The 13,085-nt window shown below is 40.4% G+C and overlaps 1 protein-coding gene across 5 annotated transcripts in view; it reads left to right on the forward strand.

The window, feature by feature from the left end:
• GRIN2A (glutamate ionotropic receptor NMDA type subunit 2A) overlaps positions 1 to 13,085 on the forward strand; it is a 196,864-nt gene that overhangs the window by 105,664 nt on the left and 78,115 nt on the right. For all 5 annotated transcript variants that reach the window (XM_052773033.1, XM_052773034.1, XM_052773032.1 and 2 more), the window contains one exon: positions 1,206 to 1,798. In XM_052773033.1, coding sequence (XP_052628993.1) covers positions 1,206 to 1,798 — 593 coding nt within the window. The remainder of the gene's footprint in view (positions 1 to 1,205; positions 1,799 to 13,085) is intronic.

Raw genomic sequence — 13,085 nt, forward strand, 5'->3', positions numbered from 1 at the left:
TCCTGTGTATAGTTTCGGTGCTCTAATAACTGTGATGTATATAAATCTAGAATGTAAAATTAAAAAATAAATTTAGACCTTACAGCATCTTGGTAATAATAGACCAATTAAAATGTTCATGGAATCACAGAATCATAGAATCATTTAGGTTGGAAAAGACCTTAAAGATCATCGAGTCCAACCATCATCCATGCCCACTAAACCATGTTCTGGAGTACCTTGTCTACGCGCTTTTTGCATACCTCCAGGGATGGTGATGCAACCACTTCCCTGGGCAGCCTATTCATAAAGGTAGTGCCAATAAAATATATTATTGTGTTGCCTATTTCTGATAGATATTGTTAAAATAAGAGGCACCTGCCCTTATGCTGTATAAAATGCTGTGAATACTGTAAAAGCCTAAGACAAATATTAGAAATAAGTCTCCTAGCAAACTGACAGCACAGCTGTCTCAGGCAATCCAGCTACCAGTTACAGACCATGAGGCCATTGTTCGAATTTACTTCCATTTAAGTCCATTAATGAGGACACTGGCAGCTTGCCGGCTGTCCCTGGAGTCCCATCCCGTTAATTCTACCTCAGGTATCAATGGGCCGTGTGCTGTGAATGGAGCATGATCAGTAGTGAGCCCACAAACAGTAGTGAACTCAGTACCTGGGGATGACAAATCTACTTCTGCAGAGTTTGACAGCTTCCACCAAGTCCAGTGAACCTGTGGAAAGGACGTATCCCTCAGACATTAGGTCTGGAAGTACAGAACGTCTTCATATATATACAGCATGTGCATTGCAATTTATTTCCATTGTAACTAAAAATTGGTATGAATTTATTGGGTCTCATTCCTAATAAGTTGATGAATTGAAAGCTACCTGCTGGAAATGAGTTGTTTAATAGTGGGTAGTTGTCTCTGGGGACCTTCCTCAGTAAGTACTGATTTGAGCTGTTGTGTTCAAGTTATCAAGCACTCAGAAATTTCCTACATAAATATCTGCTTGTCACGTTTTGGCAAATATTTTAATTAGCTGTGGTACTTAAAATCTTACTTATTGCTTGCTTATTAATGATAAGAATACAATAAGGCACAGAAAGTTATCTGAATGCAATTGAAGTTTGGTAGCCATGGTGGACCAAAGAAATAATTAGAGATTCTATTCTCTTCAGACTTGTACAAAATTAGTAATCTGTCACTGTGTTTGGTATTCTAGGATGTGATGTCCACGTTCTTCCAGTTTGGGGCTTCCATCCAGCAAGAAGCCATTGTCATGCTGAAGATCATGCAGGATTATGACTGGCACGTGTTCTCTCTGGTGACCACCACCTTCCCTGGATATCGAGACTTCATCAATGTCATTAAGACCACAGTAGAAAATAGTTTTGTGGGCTGGGACATGCAGAACATCATCATACTTGATACTGCCTTTGGAGATGCCAAGACCCAAATTCAGCTGAAGAAAATTCATTCATCTGTCATCCTGCTATATTGTTCCAAGGATGAAGCTGTCTACATACTGGATGAGGCTCGTTCCCTGGGTCTTACTGGCTATGATTTCTTTTGGATAGTTCCCAGCCTGGTTAGTGGTAACACAGAAATCACTCCCAAGGAGTTTCCTTCAGGACTCATTTCAGCATCTTATGATGAATGGGACTACAGTTTAGAAGCTCGGGTACGGGATGGCCTTGGGATTATTGCCACTGCTGCATCAGCCATGCTGGAAAAATATTCCTTCATTCCTGAAGCGAAAACTAGCTGCTATGGACAGCTGGAGAAAAATGACCGGCCATCTCACACCTTGCACAAGTAAGGCTTATTGGTTTAAGTTTTTTTCCCTACATAACGTTGGTAATTTTCCATTCTATTGCCATTATGTTTCTTAAAGGAGAATATTGGTTTTTGTTAATCCCATCACGCCCTTTATAAAGCAATGATTTCAGATGTTCCAAGGGAACATGCAATAGGACTTGCTGCACTCCTAACTGTGCACATGGTAATGATGTTACGTGCTGTGGAAAATAAACACTGCTCTGGATCTGATGTAGAAGATGACAGAAATTGGTCTTAGAGGGTACGAAGCTGAGTTAATAAAATCGTGCTGTTGTGTACTTTAACTATGAGGTAAAATTGCCAAAATGCTCTGGAGGCTGTGCCTGAATCACTTGCATCAGCAGGAACCTGGTAACATTTTAGAAGACAAGAGATGTGTGGTGTTAAAGAGGTGTCCCTGGAAATTATAGAAGTATTAGATTAGTTAGGCAGCTTTTATCACCTAATAACTGAAATCTGTCACTTCTGCTTGTGAGGATTTTATTTTTGTCACCTGTACTAGAATAACTGTAAAAATTAATCTGCATTAATCCAAGTTGATATGGATGTTTTCTCAAAACAGTTTGTCATGTGGGAACTGCCAAGGTTTAAATCAGGATTCTTTGCTCCCTTTTTTTTTTTTTCCATTTAATTATCCCTTTTAGATGTGGAACTCATGATTACTTCTACCCAAAATGTTGCATAATACATGAATACGTGTCACACAGTAATATATTTCTTTATCTGGTTTGTGAGAGGAAGTAAAGGGAATCTTGCGTATTTTTTAATAGCTCTTTACAATATCTCCTATGGAAGCTACTAAGCAGTATTTATGAAATTTGTTCAGACCAAATATTTCAGATGAAGCTCTTTCTACAGAAAAGCAATATGGAATTGGCACAAGAAGGAAAGTCAGTGCTGATTTCATACAGGAGATTGTGGAACATTTTTAATCTTCTGAGATGTACATGCATATTTAGATTAGGAGTTGATTGCCATATGATGTCCTGGAACAGTTATTGTTTCCCATGAAAAGGGCATCTTTGTGCACAGCAGCTCTCTTAAAAGCCAAATACTGCCAAATAAAGGGAGTTTAACATTTCATACATGTGTTTTATAAACAGTGTGACCAAAGTTCAGAAACTTGCACAGTTCTCCTTAGAGAGGACTTGCCTTCAGTAAGACACTTTCACTTTTTTTTGGTCTCCCCTTTCCTATTTCTAAGCCTCTGCCTCTAAAATTGTACCAACTCACCAGAGGCATTACAGAAAATCAGCGATTCTTTTCCTGCTGCCCCAGTTGCCCCTTGGGAGTAACAGGAGGCAGCACTGGGGTGGCTCTCTGGTCCAGCATGGCTCTGGGAAAGCCATTGCACACGCTAGTGTCAGGGCAGAGCAGCTGGGAGGCACTGTGGGATGACTGGCCTACCCGCACCCAGTATGTGATCCTCATATGGTTCTTCTTAATGCGTGTGTTGACAATGCCAGATAAAAGCAAAAGCTAATGGCATCCCGTTAACCAAATTCTGTGCCTTAGCAGTGGGTTCTGTACAAACAACTTCACTATTAATATTTGAACTCCAGTTTCTGTGAAAGTTAAATTATATTCTGTCATCAGAAGTGTTGCTGTTTAAAATACGGTGGTTCAGTTCCCTTTTGTGGAAGGGCCACAAAAACTTGAACCTGTTTAGAAAAGGACTTCTACCCCATTGTTTTGGTAATACCCTAGTGTAGACTTGAATTAGGTATTCAGTATTCAGCATAAGTTGTCTTTCTTCAATCAATCTTTTTTTTCTCATTGAATCTGTATGACTACAAGAAAAGGGTTTGTGAGTGTTAGGGCAGTGAGATTAGACTTCACCAGGAGATTGTGCAGTGTGCAGTGCATGATGCACACAGAAATTATTAATAGGAGAAGTTGTAACACAGTGCACTGTGGTTAATAAAGTCACTTCCCGATGCGAAACACTGAGCTATGAAGTGAGAATATAATTTCTGTACCGGAGATTCTTTGAGCTTCTCCAACACCACAAGAACAAGAAGCAGTCTGTTTTTAATTTAGAAATGTCAGAATTACACTAAAATGAATAAACTTTAAATAGTCCTTCTTATGTAATAAATCCCCAAGACTATTCTTGTCACATATAATCTGCAAGAAAAGCATGTGTATACAAGCATTTAGCAGTGCTAAGTAATCTCTGGGAGTTGACCAGTCTCTCCGTGCCAAGGTGAATTACGTAAATTCATTGTACTTTCTTATCCTCATCACTAAATTGTAGGTTTCTTCCTGCCGTGGTTTAACCCCGCCAGCAACTAAGCACCACACAGCCGCTGGCTCACTCCCCCCCGGTGGGATGGGGGAGAGAATCAGAAGGGTAAAAGTGAGAAAACTCGTGGGTTGAGATAAAGACAGTTTAATAGGTAAAGCAAAAGCTGTGCACACAAGGAAAGCAAACCAAGAAATTCATTCACCACTTCCCATGGGCAGGCAGGTGTTCAGCCATCTCCAGGAAAGCAGGGCTCCATCATGTGTAACGGTTACTTGGGAAGACAAACGCCATCACTCCGAACATCCCCCCCTTCCTTCTTCTTCCCCAGCTTTATATGCTGAGTATGACGTCATACGGTCTGGAATATCCCTTGGGTCAGTTGGGGTCAGCTGTCCCGGCTGTGTCCCCTCCCAACTCCTTGTGCCCCCCCAGCCTCCTCGCTGGTGGGGTGGGGTGAGAAGCAGAAAAGGCCTTGGCTCTGTGTGAGCACTGCTCAGCAGTAACGAAAACATCCCTGTGTTATCAACAGTTTTCAGCACAAATCCAAAACATAGCCCTGTACTAGCTATTATGAAGGAAATTGACTCTATCCCAGCCAAAACCAGCACACTTCCTTATATGACAAATCAATGTCTAAATTGGGGGTTTTTTCTGAAATGTAATCTTCACAGTTTCAGGTCACAGATAGTGCTGCTTTGTATTTTAAACTACAAGATAAATGTATTAAGGAGCTAACTTGAACAAAGGATTTTGGAGCACCCTCACAATGAAAAGGGCTGAAGTAATTGTAAACACCTTATGGACCTGGGATCTGCTGTACTGTGCCTCCCTGTTCACGCTGGAAATCAATGCTGGAGAAGTAGGGTTGCACAAAGGGACACTGCTTGCGAGCTCAGGAGCAGAGAATTTAGTGGACAGCAGGGAATAGGCTCTGTAAGGTGATGCTTGAGCAAAGCCAAGCTCAAGAATGGAGCAAAACCCCAGGATTTTTAGACTCCATCTATTATAATGATAGTCTATTTCAGCTTTAAACCCAGTATAGTATTCTAAGGCTGTGCCATAATATCTAATTTGCTTGTAAATGGAGGTTGGTAATGCTTTATGTGCAACTTACCACATCTAGATAATGATTTTCATCTCCATTTATGAAGAAATTCTATGTAAAGTAAGCCATGAAGTGAAAGCTCCTCCTCCCTCTTTCTCAAATCCTTTGAGTATTCGATTGGTTTGAAGATATATATGTTTGGAAGCACACAATTTATCCTTCCCCTGTCACTGCAATTCTAAGATGCTTTTATTTGCTTTCTAGACCCAGAAAAAAAATCAGGTTTGCTTTAGTTTTTGGAATTATTTGATCAATGTTCATTTCTGATACACATGGGAAAACTAGTTTTTCCCTATGAATAAAGGATTTAAAATAAAATACAGCGATCATTTTCAATGCATTATATATATGTATTGATTCAGATAATCTTTTCCCATCTCTGTAAGACCCAGATTCTCCCAAGGCAGAAAAATACTATTGTGTGAAATACTGGCACTAGGACAGCAGGGTAAATAGAATTAGCAGCTCATTACTGCAATGTGAGTTGAACAAATGCTTGCGCTCTCTCAAAAAAGGAAAACATGTAAGCAAACAAGCAGCAAAACAAAATAACCTTGCCAGTCATGGAAAATGCTGCTGCTTTGTGAATAGAAATGCTTCTGCTTTGTCTAGAAGAGTACTCATGTTGTGTATAAAAGTCATAACCCTGGGAGATACATTTCACAACAACAACATTTCCAAGCACTCTGATCTGTACAGGGATGGATGGGGATGACAAAGCTGTTACTCTGTTGTCATTATCCTGAAAAGCAAAAAGACGTGTCTATCCACAGGTAGTCAGGCATTTACCACATGGTGTTTACATTTAGTTACATTCAGTTCCCAAATACAACCAGATAATATGCAGGATTTAGACGCTCATCTTACTTTTGGTAGTGAAGGTGTAGGACTAGAAAGCTGTCCGAACTGCTCTGGGCAGGCTGTCATTTCATACCCTTCCCAAGCACAGTTTCCTTTATTCGTCATCACCGAGCCAAGGAGCAGGAGCAATGTGAGTGCAAAGGGCCAAGTACAAATGCATTAGTTGGTCCTGCCCTCAGTCACCCTACTTTAAAAACTTGGGGACTCGGTGGGAACAGTATTTTGAAATGTGCTACCCAATGTTGCTGTCTTTCCATGGACAACTGCACGGTTCATTTTCTTGTCGCTGCTGTTTGCTTACAGCATGGCTACAGGACAGTGTCTTCTTCAGAGGGCAAGGGTATATTGTCTCTCTAGTCCTGATAGTCATTCATCAAGTTTAATATCTTGATTCCAGCTTTTAGCAACAACAGATAAATTTTCCTCTTTTGAGCAAAATCAGGGATTAAATGGACACAATGGTTTGATGAATAATCCAGAAAATCTGTTTAATCTTTTCCTGCATACAGATCAACAGCCAATTTACAGAGGATTTGTTCATTTAAGTTCTGTTAAAAAACTTGGGAAAAATAAGTATCATTTGCTTTATTGTATGATTGGGGATGTATCGTTATTTAACTAATTATATATGAAGCAAAGTGCTTTTTCACTAGTAGCATACTCGCTGTACAGAAGAACAAATGTTATTGACTTTCACCTAAGACTCTCCAGGATATTTTGTTTGTCTTTCCAATTTCGTGATCCCACTGTGGTTTTACTGGAGCCACTGCATGCTCACAGGAGTGCACTGCATGCAGGGTGATGATCTGAGACTGTAAACCAAGTTTCAGTAGACACATACATTGCTTACTTGTTGTGGAGGAAAGCAGCTAATTTGAGTATATTTTCAATATTCATTTTTTGGTAACTTTAAAGCTTGAAGAAGTTTCAGCTTCTGCATGCTGCTAGATTTGCTTATTCTTCTCCTTCACTACTGTGAATGCTGCTCTACGGAAACAAATCCAAATGAGGATGATGCACCTAAATGGCTGAAGGCATGAACAAAGCTGCAAGCCTTCACGGGGGGGCTGAGGCCCCAGGGCTGCAGGGAACAGCAGATTTCCAGGGAGGACAGAATATTTAGGCAAGCATCTGCAATTGAGGACCAAGCTGCCAGTCCTAGATTTAATGTTAACAACTGATTTCAGATGTCCTGGATTACAAGAAATTATTATTGTCAACTTGAAAAAATGAATGAGAAAAGATATTCAAGACAAGAAAAAAATTTGTCAGTGGCAGGATCCCACTCAGCCTCATTAATTTGTGTAGGGATGCTTTCTGATCAGGAGACCCAGTAGTAGAATATTGTAGCAATTGGATTGGTACACAGGGATACACAAAGTCTAACTCACTGCTGATGAGCAGATTTTAAACAGTAACAACTAGATATTTGCACTTTGTTTAATTCATGTGCTGTAATTGCCTTCTTCTGTAGTATGAGGGCATTTTCCATATAGCTCACATCAGTTCAGCAGGAACCTAATTGATTAAACTGCTGTCATGTTCCTCCGAAAGTAAAATCAAACTTCACTGGCAACAAAAGAGGGGTTGTGGAGGAAAACACTCCACCCAAAAGATCCCAATGCAGTGCTGGTTTACTGATGAAGTGATTCAAGAAATTATAGAAAATCCGTATCAGAATTTTCTCCCAGGTTAGGTCAGTTTAGGAAGCAGAAAATACCAAACAGTTACCACGTTAGGGGCTTTTAGAACATTTTCCCCGTTTTTGTGATAATTAAAAAAATCTTAAAACAGGAGAACAAGCATGGCCTCTGTTCTGGAGCTGAGCAGAGCCAGCCTTCAGGGCTGAAAGCAGGCCTTGAAATTTAAAATGTAAGTGAAGGTTCTTGGAGACAGAGCTGCTGCAGACACCATCCCCTTGCAGGAAGCCAGACAGGCTTCATGGGGAAGAGTTTGGGATGCTTCTGAGGTGGTGCAGCAAAATGTTAACTATATTAGTGCTTTTTATGAAATGTTATTGCTAATAATATTAACTCACCAAACCTTCTGGTGTTTAGTTACACTAATCTGTGGCACCCTCCCAGGGAGCAGGGCCCTTTCTAATTTTGCTCCCTCCCCTTTGCCCCCCTTTCAGAAGGGCTCCCCAAGAGTTTTGTCGCTTGTCTGGCAGAATTGGGGCAAAGTGACTTTTCCAGACCTAGTGGCAACTAATGCTTTAAGGAGCAGCTGGCAGGAGGTACAAGTAGTTGGCATGCCATTCCTTTTTCACAGTCACTGAGCATATTGTTCCCAAAATTTTATTCATCAGTGCTGGCTCAAGGCCTAGGGAGATACAGCTCCAAAGCAGGGTATCGTCGCAGAGTTATATTCAGGAGAGCGAGGGCTGGGGGAAGTGGAGGAGGAGGACACACGAAGAGGAAGAAGAGGCTCTTTGCGTCACTGCAAAGGATTTGAATTTAGAAAAAAAAATCCTACATAGCCTAAGCTACAAAATTGTATTTAAAAAAGCTTCACTGTTTGAAAAATGCATTACTACCTTGTTTAATAGTGATCTATTTCAGACCTATTTCTATATGTATTTCAGGCCACACATTATATATTCTACATTCAGTGTTTCCTGATTTAATTTTATAGATGTTTTTAGGAAATCTGTTTCTTAATGATAAACAATTTGTCTTGGGGTTTCTATTGATAAGTATCTTTCAAATTTCACAGTAGAATCATAGTAAGGAAGTTCAGCAGTTCAGAGCCTGAACAAGATAAAGAAGAAAAGACAAAATTTGGATTCACTCCTGCTTTTTTAGGTATGATGCTGGGTGAATGCCAAGCCCAGACAGGCTGGCTGTCTAGATTATTAAAATGGTTGGTTCATACTATTTGGAGGAAAGAGAAATATCACCAGACGACACCTTGGTTGTGAGGCATTTCATCTACTTAAAATCTCAGTTTGGAAATTCCTTCTTTGGGAGAGGAGGGGAAGAGTTTCTTTTATGAAACCTGTATTTCCCCGAGTCTCTGCTGTTTCTCTTCATTGCCTGTGTTGTCACGGATTTTAAACACTGCCCCATGGTGAAGAAGGCACTAAATAAAAAATGATAGTCCCCAGTGATAGTACCTGAGGAATTTATCAAGTTTGATTATCTGGTCTGGGCTGCAGGATGAGGGCAGGAAACGTGGGTCTGAACTCGTGGCAGCAAGGAGTCCCACGGGCTTTCTGCTCCCCACAGCTATAGGGCCGCGTGTTTTATTTTACAGATCTGGTAACTAAGTTATCTTCTTTGGAGGTAGCTTAGGAGTGGTATGTTTTCATTAATGCCTCTGCCTTACCCCTTATATTTTTCTCACCCAGTGATCTGTTTGGGAGCTGCATACTAGGTGAATTTCACACTAATTATAAACCAGCCTGTTATCACAGAGCTGAGTCTGTTCCTGAGCCCAACAAGTCTTGAATTTCTACTTTTAAAAGTCTGAATCTCTATAAAATTATCATTATAAAACAAAAAAGAAAGGAGCAAATATCAGAGCAACCAAAAGAAAGGGCATCTGAGACAGCCTGCGCTTCCTGTCTCTGAACTTGCTTTTAAAACCACGGGACATTTGCTGAGGGTGTTTGCACGACCCGTTTGGTTTCTGAAGGTGTAATTCCTGTATGGTGTGCAGCCCCCCCGGCCGGCTCTCCCCCTGCACCCCGCTGCCCCTCCAGGGTGCCCCTGGCGCTTTGCTGGGCTGGAGCTTGGAGCAGTTTCTCCCGTCATCAACCTCGCACCTGCCAGAGTGAAGGTTTTAAAGGTAGCCCTGGGAATTCAACAAATGTCCCCCCCCCCCCCCCAAATCTAGCAATTTATTTATTGCTAGATGCTGTAATGTTATAAAAAGAATTTAATGAAGAAGAAGGCTTAAACCTTGGCAGGGGAGAAACCTTTCTGTAGGAAAAGCAGCTGTTGTTACTAATTGTGTTCAGTTACACAACTTGATCCTAGCGCAGACAGTTTCACATTCATATTTCAGCAGATAGATGGAAAGAAAATACATGTGAAATAGCGCAAAATGGAGAAAACGTCAAAAGAAAGTTTGGAGGGGAGAAGAGGGAATTGTTTTACAGTATTAGCTTTGGTGATAGCCTTTTTTTGTCATATGTATAATAATTATCACAACTACATTGTATGCATTTATTTTTAAGGGATCAATTAATGAAAAAGTTTTAATTTATTGCATTGCTCCAAGGACTTCCTGGGTCAGTGTATGTACATGCATGCAATTGCTAGCTTTTAAAATCCAGGTCTTTTCTAGAAGCCCTGAATTTTTACACATTTGTAAAAGTATTTTCTTACGCATGACATGTTTTTAATGCTGTGATCCTTCCATCTTTCTAGAAAAGTATTTCAGTTTTATTTTAACCATAAGTAGACCTGCCTGGCCTCAGGAAGCGCAGAGTGCTGCTGCTTCAATGAGTAGACTAGTTTTATCCTGTCTCTACAGCAGCGCTTCTTCCTGGCTGTGCAATGCTTTTGAGGGATGGTTCCAGATTGTATTCCTTATTTTTGACTTATTTCTAGCCCATGTATCTCAAAAATCTGCATTTCCCTTGCCTTCTGGCCAGGTGTTTCCCTCAGCTTGGCTTTCCCCTGGAGAAGCCAGTTGATTCAGGGACTGGTTCATACGCTGTTGCCCGTGGCAAAAGTTAACCTGAGAAGGAGAAACAAGGTGCTAAGTCTCTTGGCTCACTACTTTTAATGGGTGACCAGGAGTAAGCTCAGCTTTCTCTAAGGGAGAAATAAATTGTAAAGTAGTGCTGCAGGGTCTTCTGGGATACAGGTAGGTGGGCATGAAAGTGCCCATCCTGAGGACATGAATATTTGGGAGGATGCTCCCTGTCTGGCATCCCAGAGATACAGCATGTGGAGGGTACTGCTGGGTGGGGACCTCCCTGAGTACCATCGCTGGTGAGGTTCCAGAGTCGACATCGCACCTGCTTCGGTTTCGCAGGATTGCTCTCCTGTGCAGTGTTGCGCTTTCATTCTGTCGCTGTTTGTTTTCTCACTTCCCCCAAAGAAGTTTATGAAGCTGGGGCTAGGATTGATCTTTGTTTGAGACAAGGTGATCTCTATAATTTACATAGGTTTTTTTCCTTAAAATAATGCCCACCATAGAATCCACTAAACCTTCTTGCTTTTGCTCTCAAATCCTTGCATCTATTATGGGAACACTTGTGTATCTTGCATATATGTATATACATATATATGGTAAACATCAAAAGAAATCCCATAGCTTACAAACATGTTTCCTGTTGTATAACACAGAACCAGAAAGTCTCAAAGATTCTGCTCCAGGAGGAGTCACGCTTTGGTGGAGTTTCAACTGTTTTCACACAGTATAGGAAATCCTTACCAAACACCTTACGGGCAAAGAAAGTCCATGTCTTCTGTAAGGAGACTGGCCAGAAAGGTGCCTCTGTTTCAGCAATATTGTACAGTAGCAAATGGTCTTCTAAAAACTGAGGTCTGATCCTTTTGGCAAAATCTTCCCCATTTGTTAATGGAAATTAGAGTCAATGAAGTTGTGATATAATATTTACAGTGTAGGAAAACCCACTTTATTCAAATATGTTCTGTCTTTCTGGGTAGAGTCAGAATTTTGACATGGGTAAATATTGCACAGTTTTGGCATTAATCTGAAGCTATATCTGAATTACTTGATCTTTCTGAGTCTATAAAAATTAAGTTGGAAACCTTGAGAGCAGTTTGTAACCTTGGTGCTTCAAAGGCTTGCTGTATATACAACAGGAACAGAGTTCTGCTGTGGTGTTTCAACACTTCTCTTTTCAGTTTTGTTGGGGAAGGTGACAAGCGAAAAAGAATTGTATAAATTGTATAATTGTATAGAGAGTGTTTTGAAATATATACTACAGGCTTGGTTCTTCACATGATAAAAACCTGTTTTGGATTCAGTGTGAGAATAGGTTAACTTCTGCCCCCCCCCCCCGCCCCCCCCATTTTTCATACATGTATCACTTGGGGAATCTTAGTCACAAACTTAAGTTTGCAAAAGTTAATTAAGACTTCAGTGTCATAATACCATTACAAGGCCTCCTGCTATCATGTCTTTGCAAAGGTTATGGCGTTAATGAAGTATGAAAGCAGATTACCTACTAATCCAAGGTGTATGCTGCAAGCTCAAATAATCAAGCACCTCATTTACTTAAGAACAGAAATATGCAATTCCAAAACTACTTCAGAAATATATTTTGACCAATTCAGAAGCCAAAGACATGTTGCACAGAATTAATCTTGGGCAAACTTAAAGCTCTGTGAGAATAAAATATAATATAAATACTTTCTTTTCCTCGCTCTTCTTAACCAGGAACAGAAAAGCACATGGTTGTTTTTTGTAGAGACAAGCAGTTTAGGATCTTGGCCAGTAAAAGCAGAGCAGGACTGCTGTCCTTTGTGGAAGAAAAATGGCAATTCAAAAGGGAATGTAGATCGTAGGCATTGGTTTCTGAAGAACACAGGCAGCTGATGAATTCTATACAGAAGAGTGTGCTTGGGAAAACAAGAATCCCTTTGAAGTTCTTTTTTATTGCTGCAATTTGAGAAACTGGGGTAGTTCAAACTGCGTCACTCACTGATACCTTTGTATATGAGTCAGACAATATAATTTTAAGAGAATTTACAGATTAGGGACTTTTTTTTTTAACTTGCAAAATGTGTTTCACTACTAAATGGCTGGTAAATTCACACAGTTTAAAGATACACACTGAGTTCAGTTTTTCAGTTTAGATTTGTGGTTCATCTTTCTTTCTGGAAACTTGAGCATCACTGAAGCTACAGTACTGCATCTTGTGATGGCCCTTGACTAGCTTCTGGGCTAGGGCATTTACATATTAATTCCAAACTATGATGAGTGGTGTTTGAAATCTGGGGTAGTGATCCTACCAAACTACATAAAAGAAGGGTTCAACTCAAGTTGAGTCACCAATGGCTACATAATTAAAAACTCAACTGGGCACAAAAGCCTGATGTAGTACAGCATGCATTATTTGTGGTCCA

The sequence above is a fragment of the Harpia harpyja genome, chromosome 21, assembly GCF_026419915.1.
Source record: "Harpia harpyja isolate bHarHar1 chromosome 21, bHarHar1 primary haplotype, whole genome shotgun sequence".
Taxonomy (NCBI): domain Eukaryota; kingdom Metazoa; phylum Chordata; class Aves; order Accipitriformes; family Accipitridae; genus Harpia; species Harpia harpyja.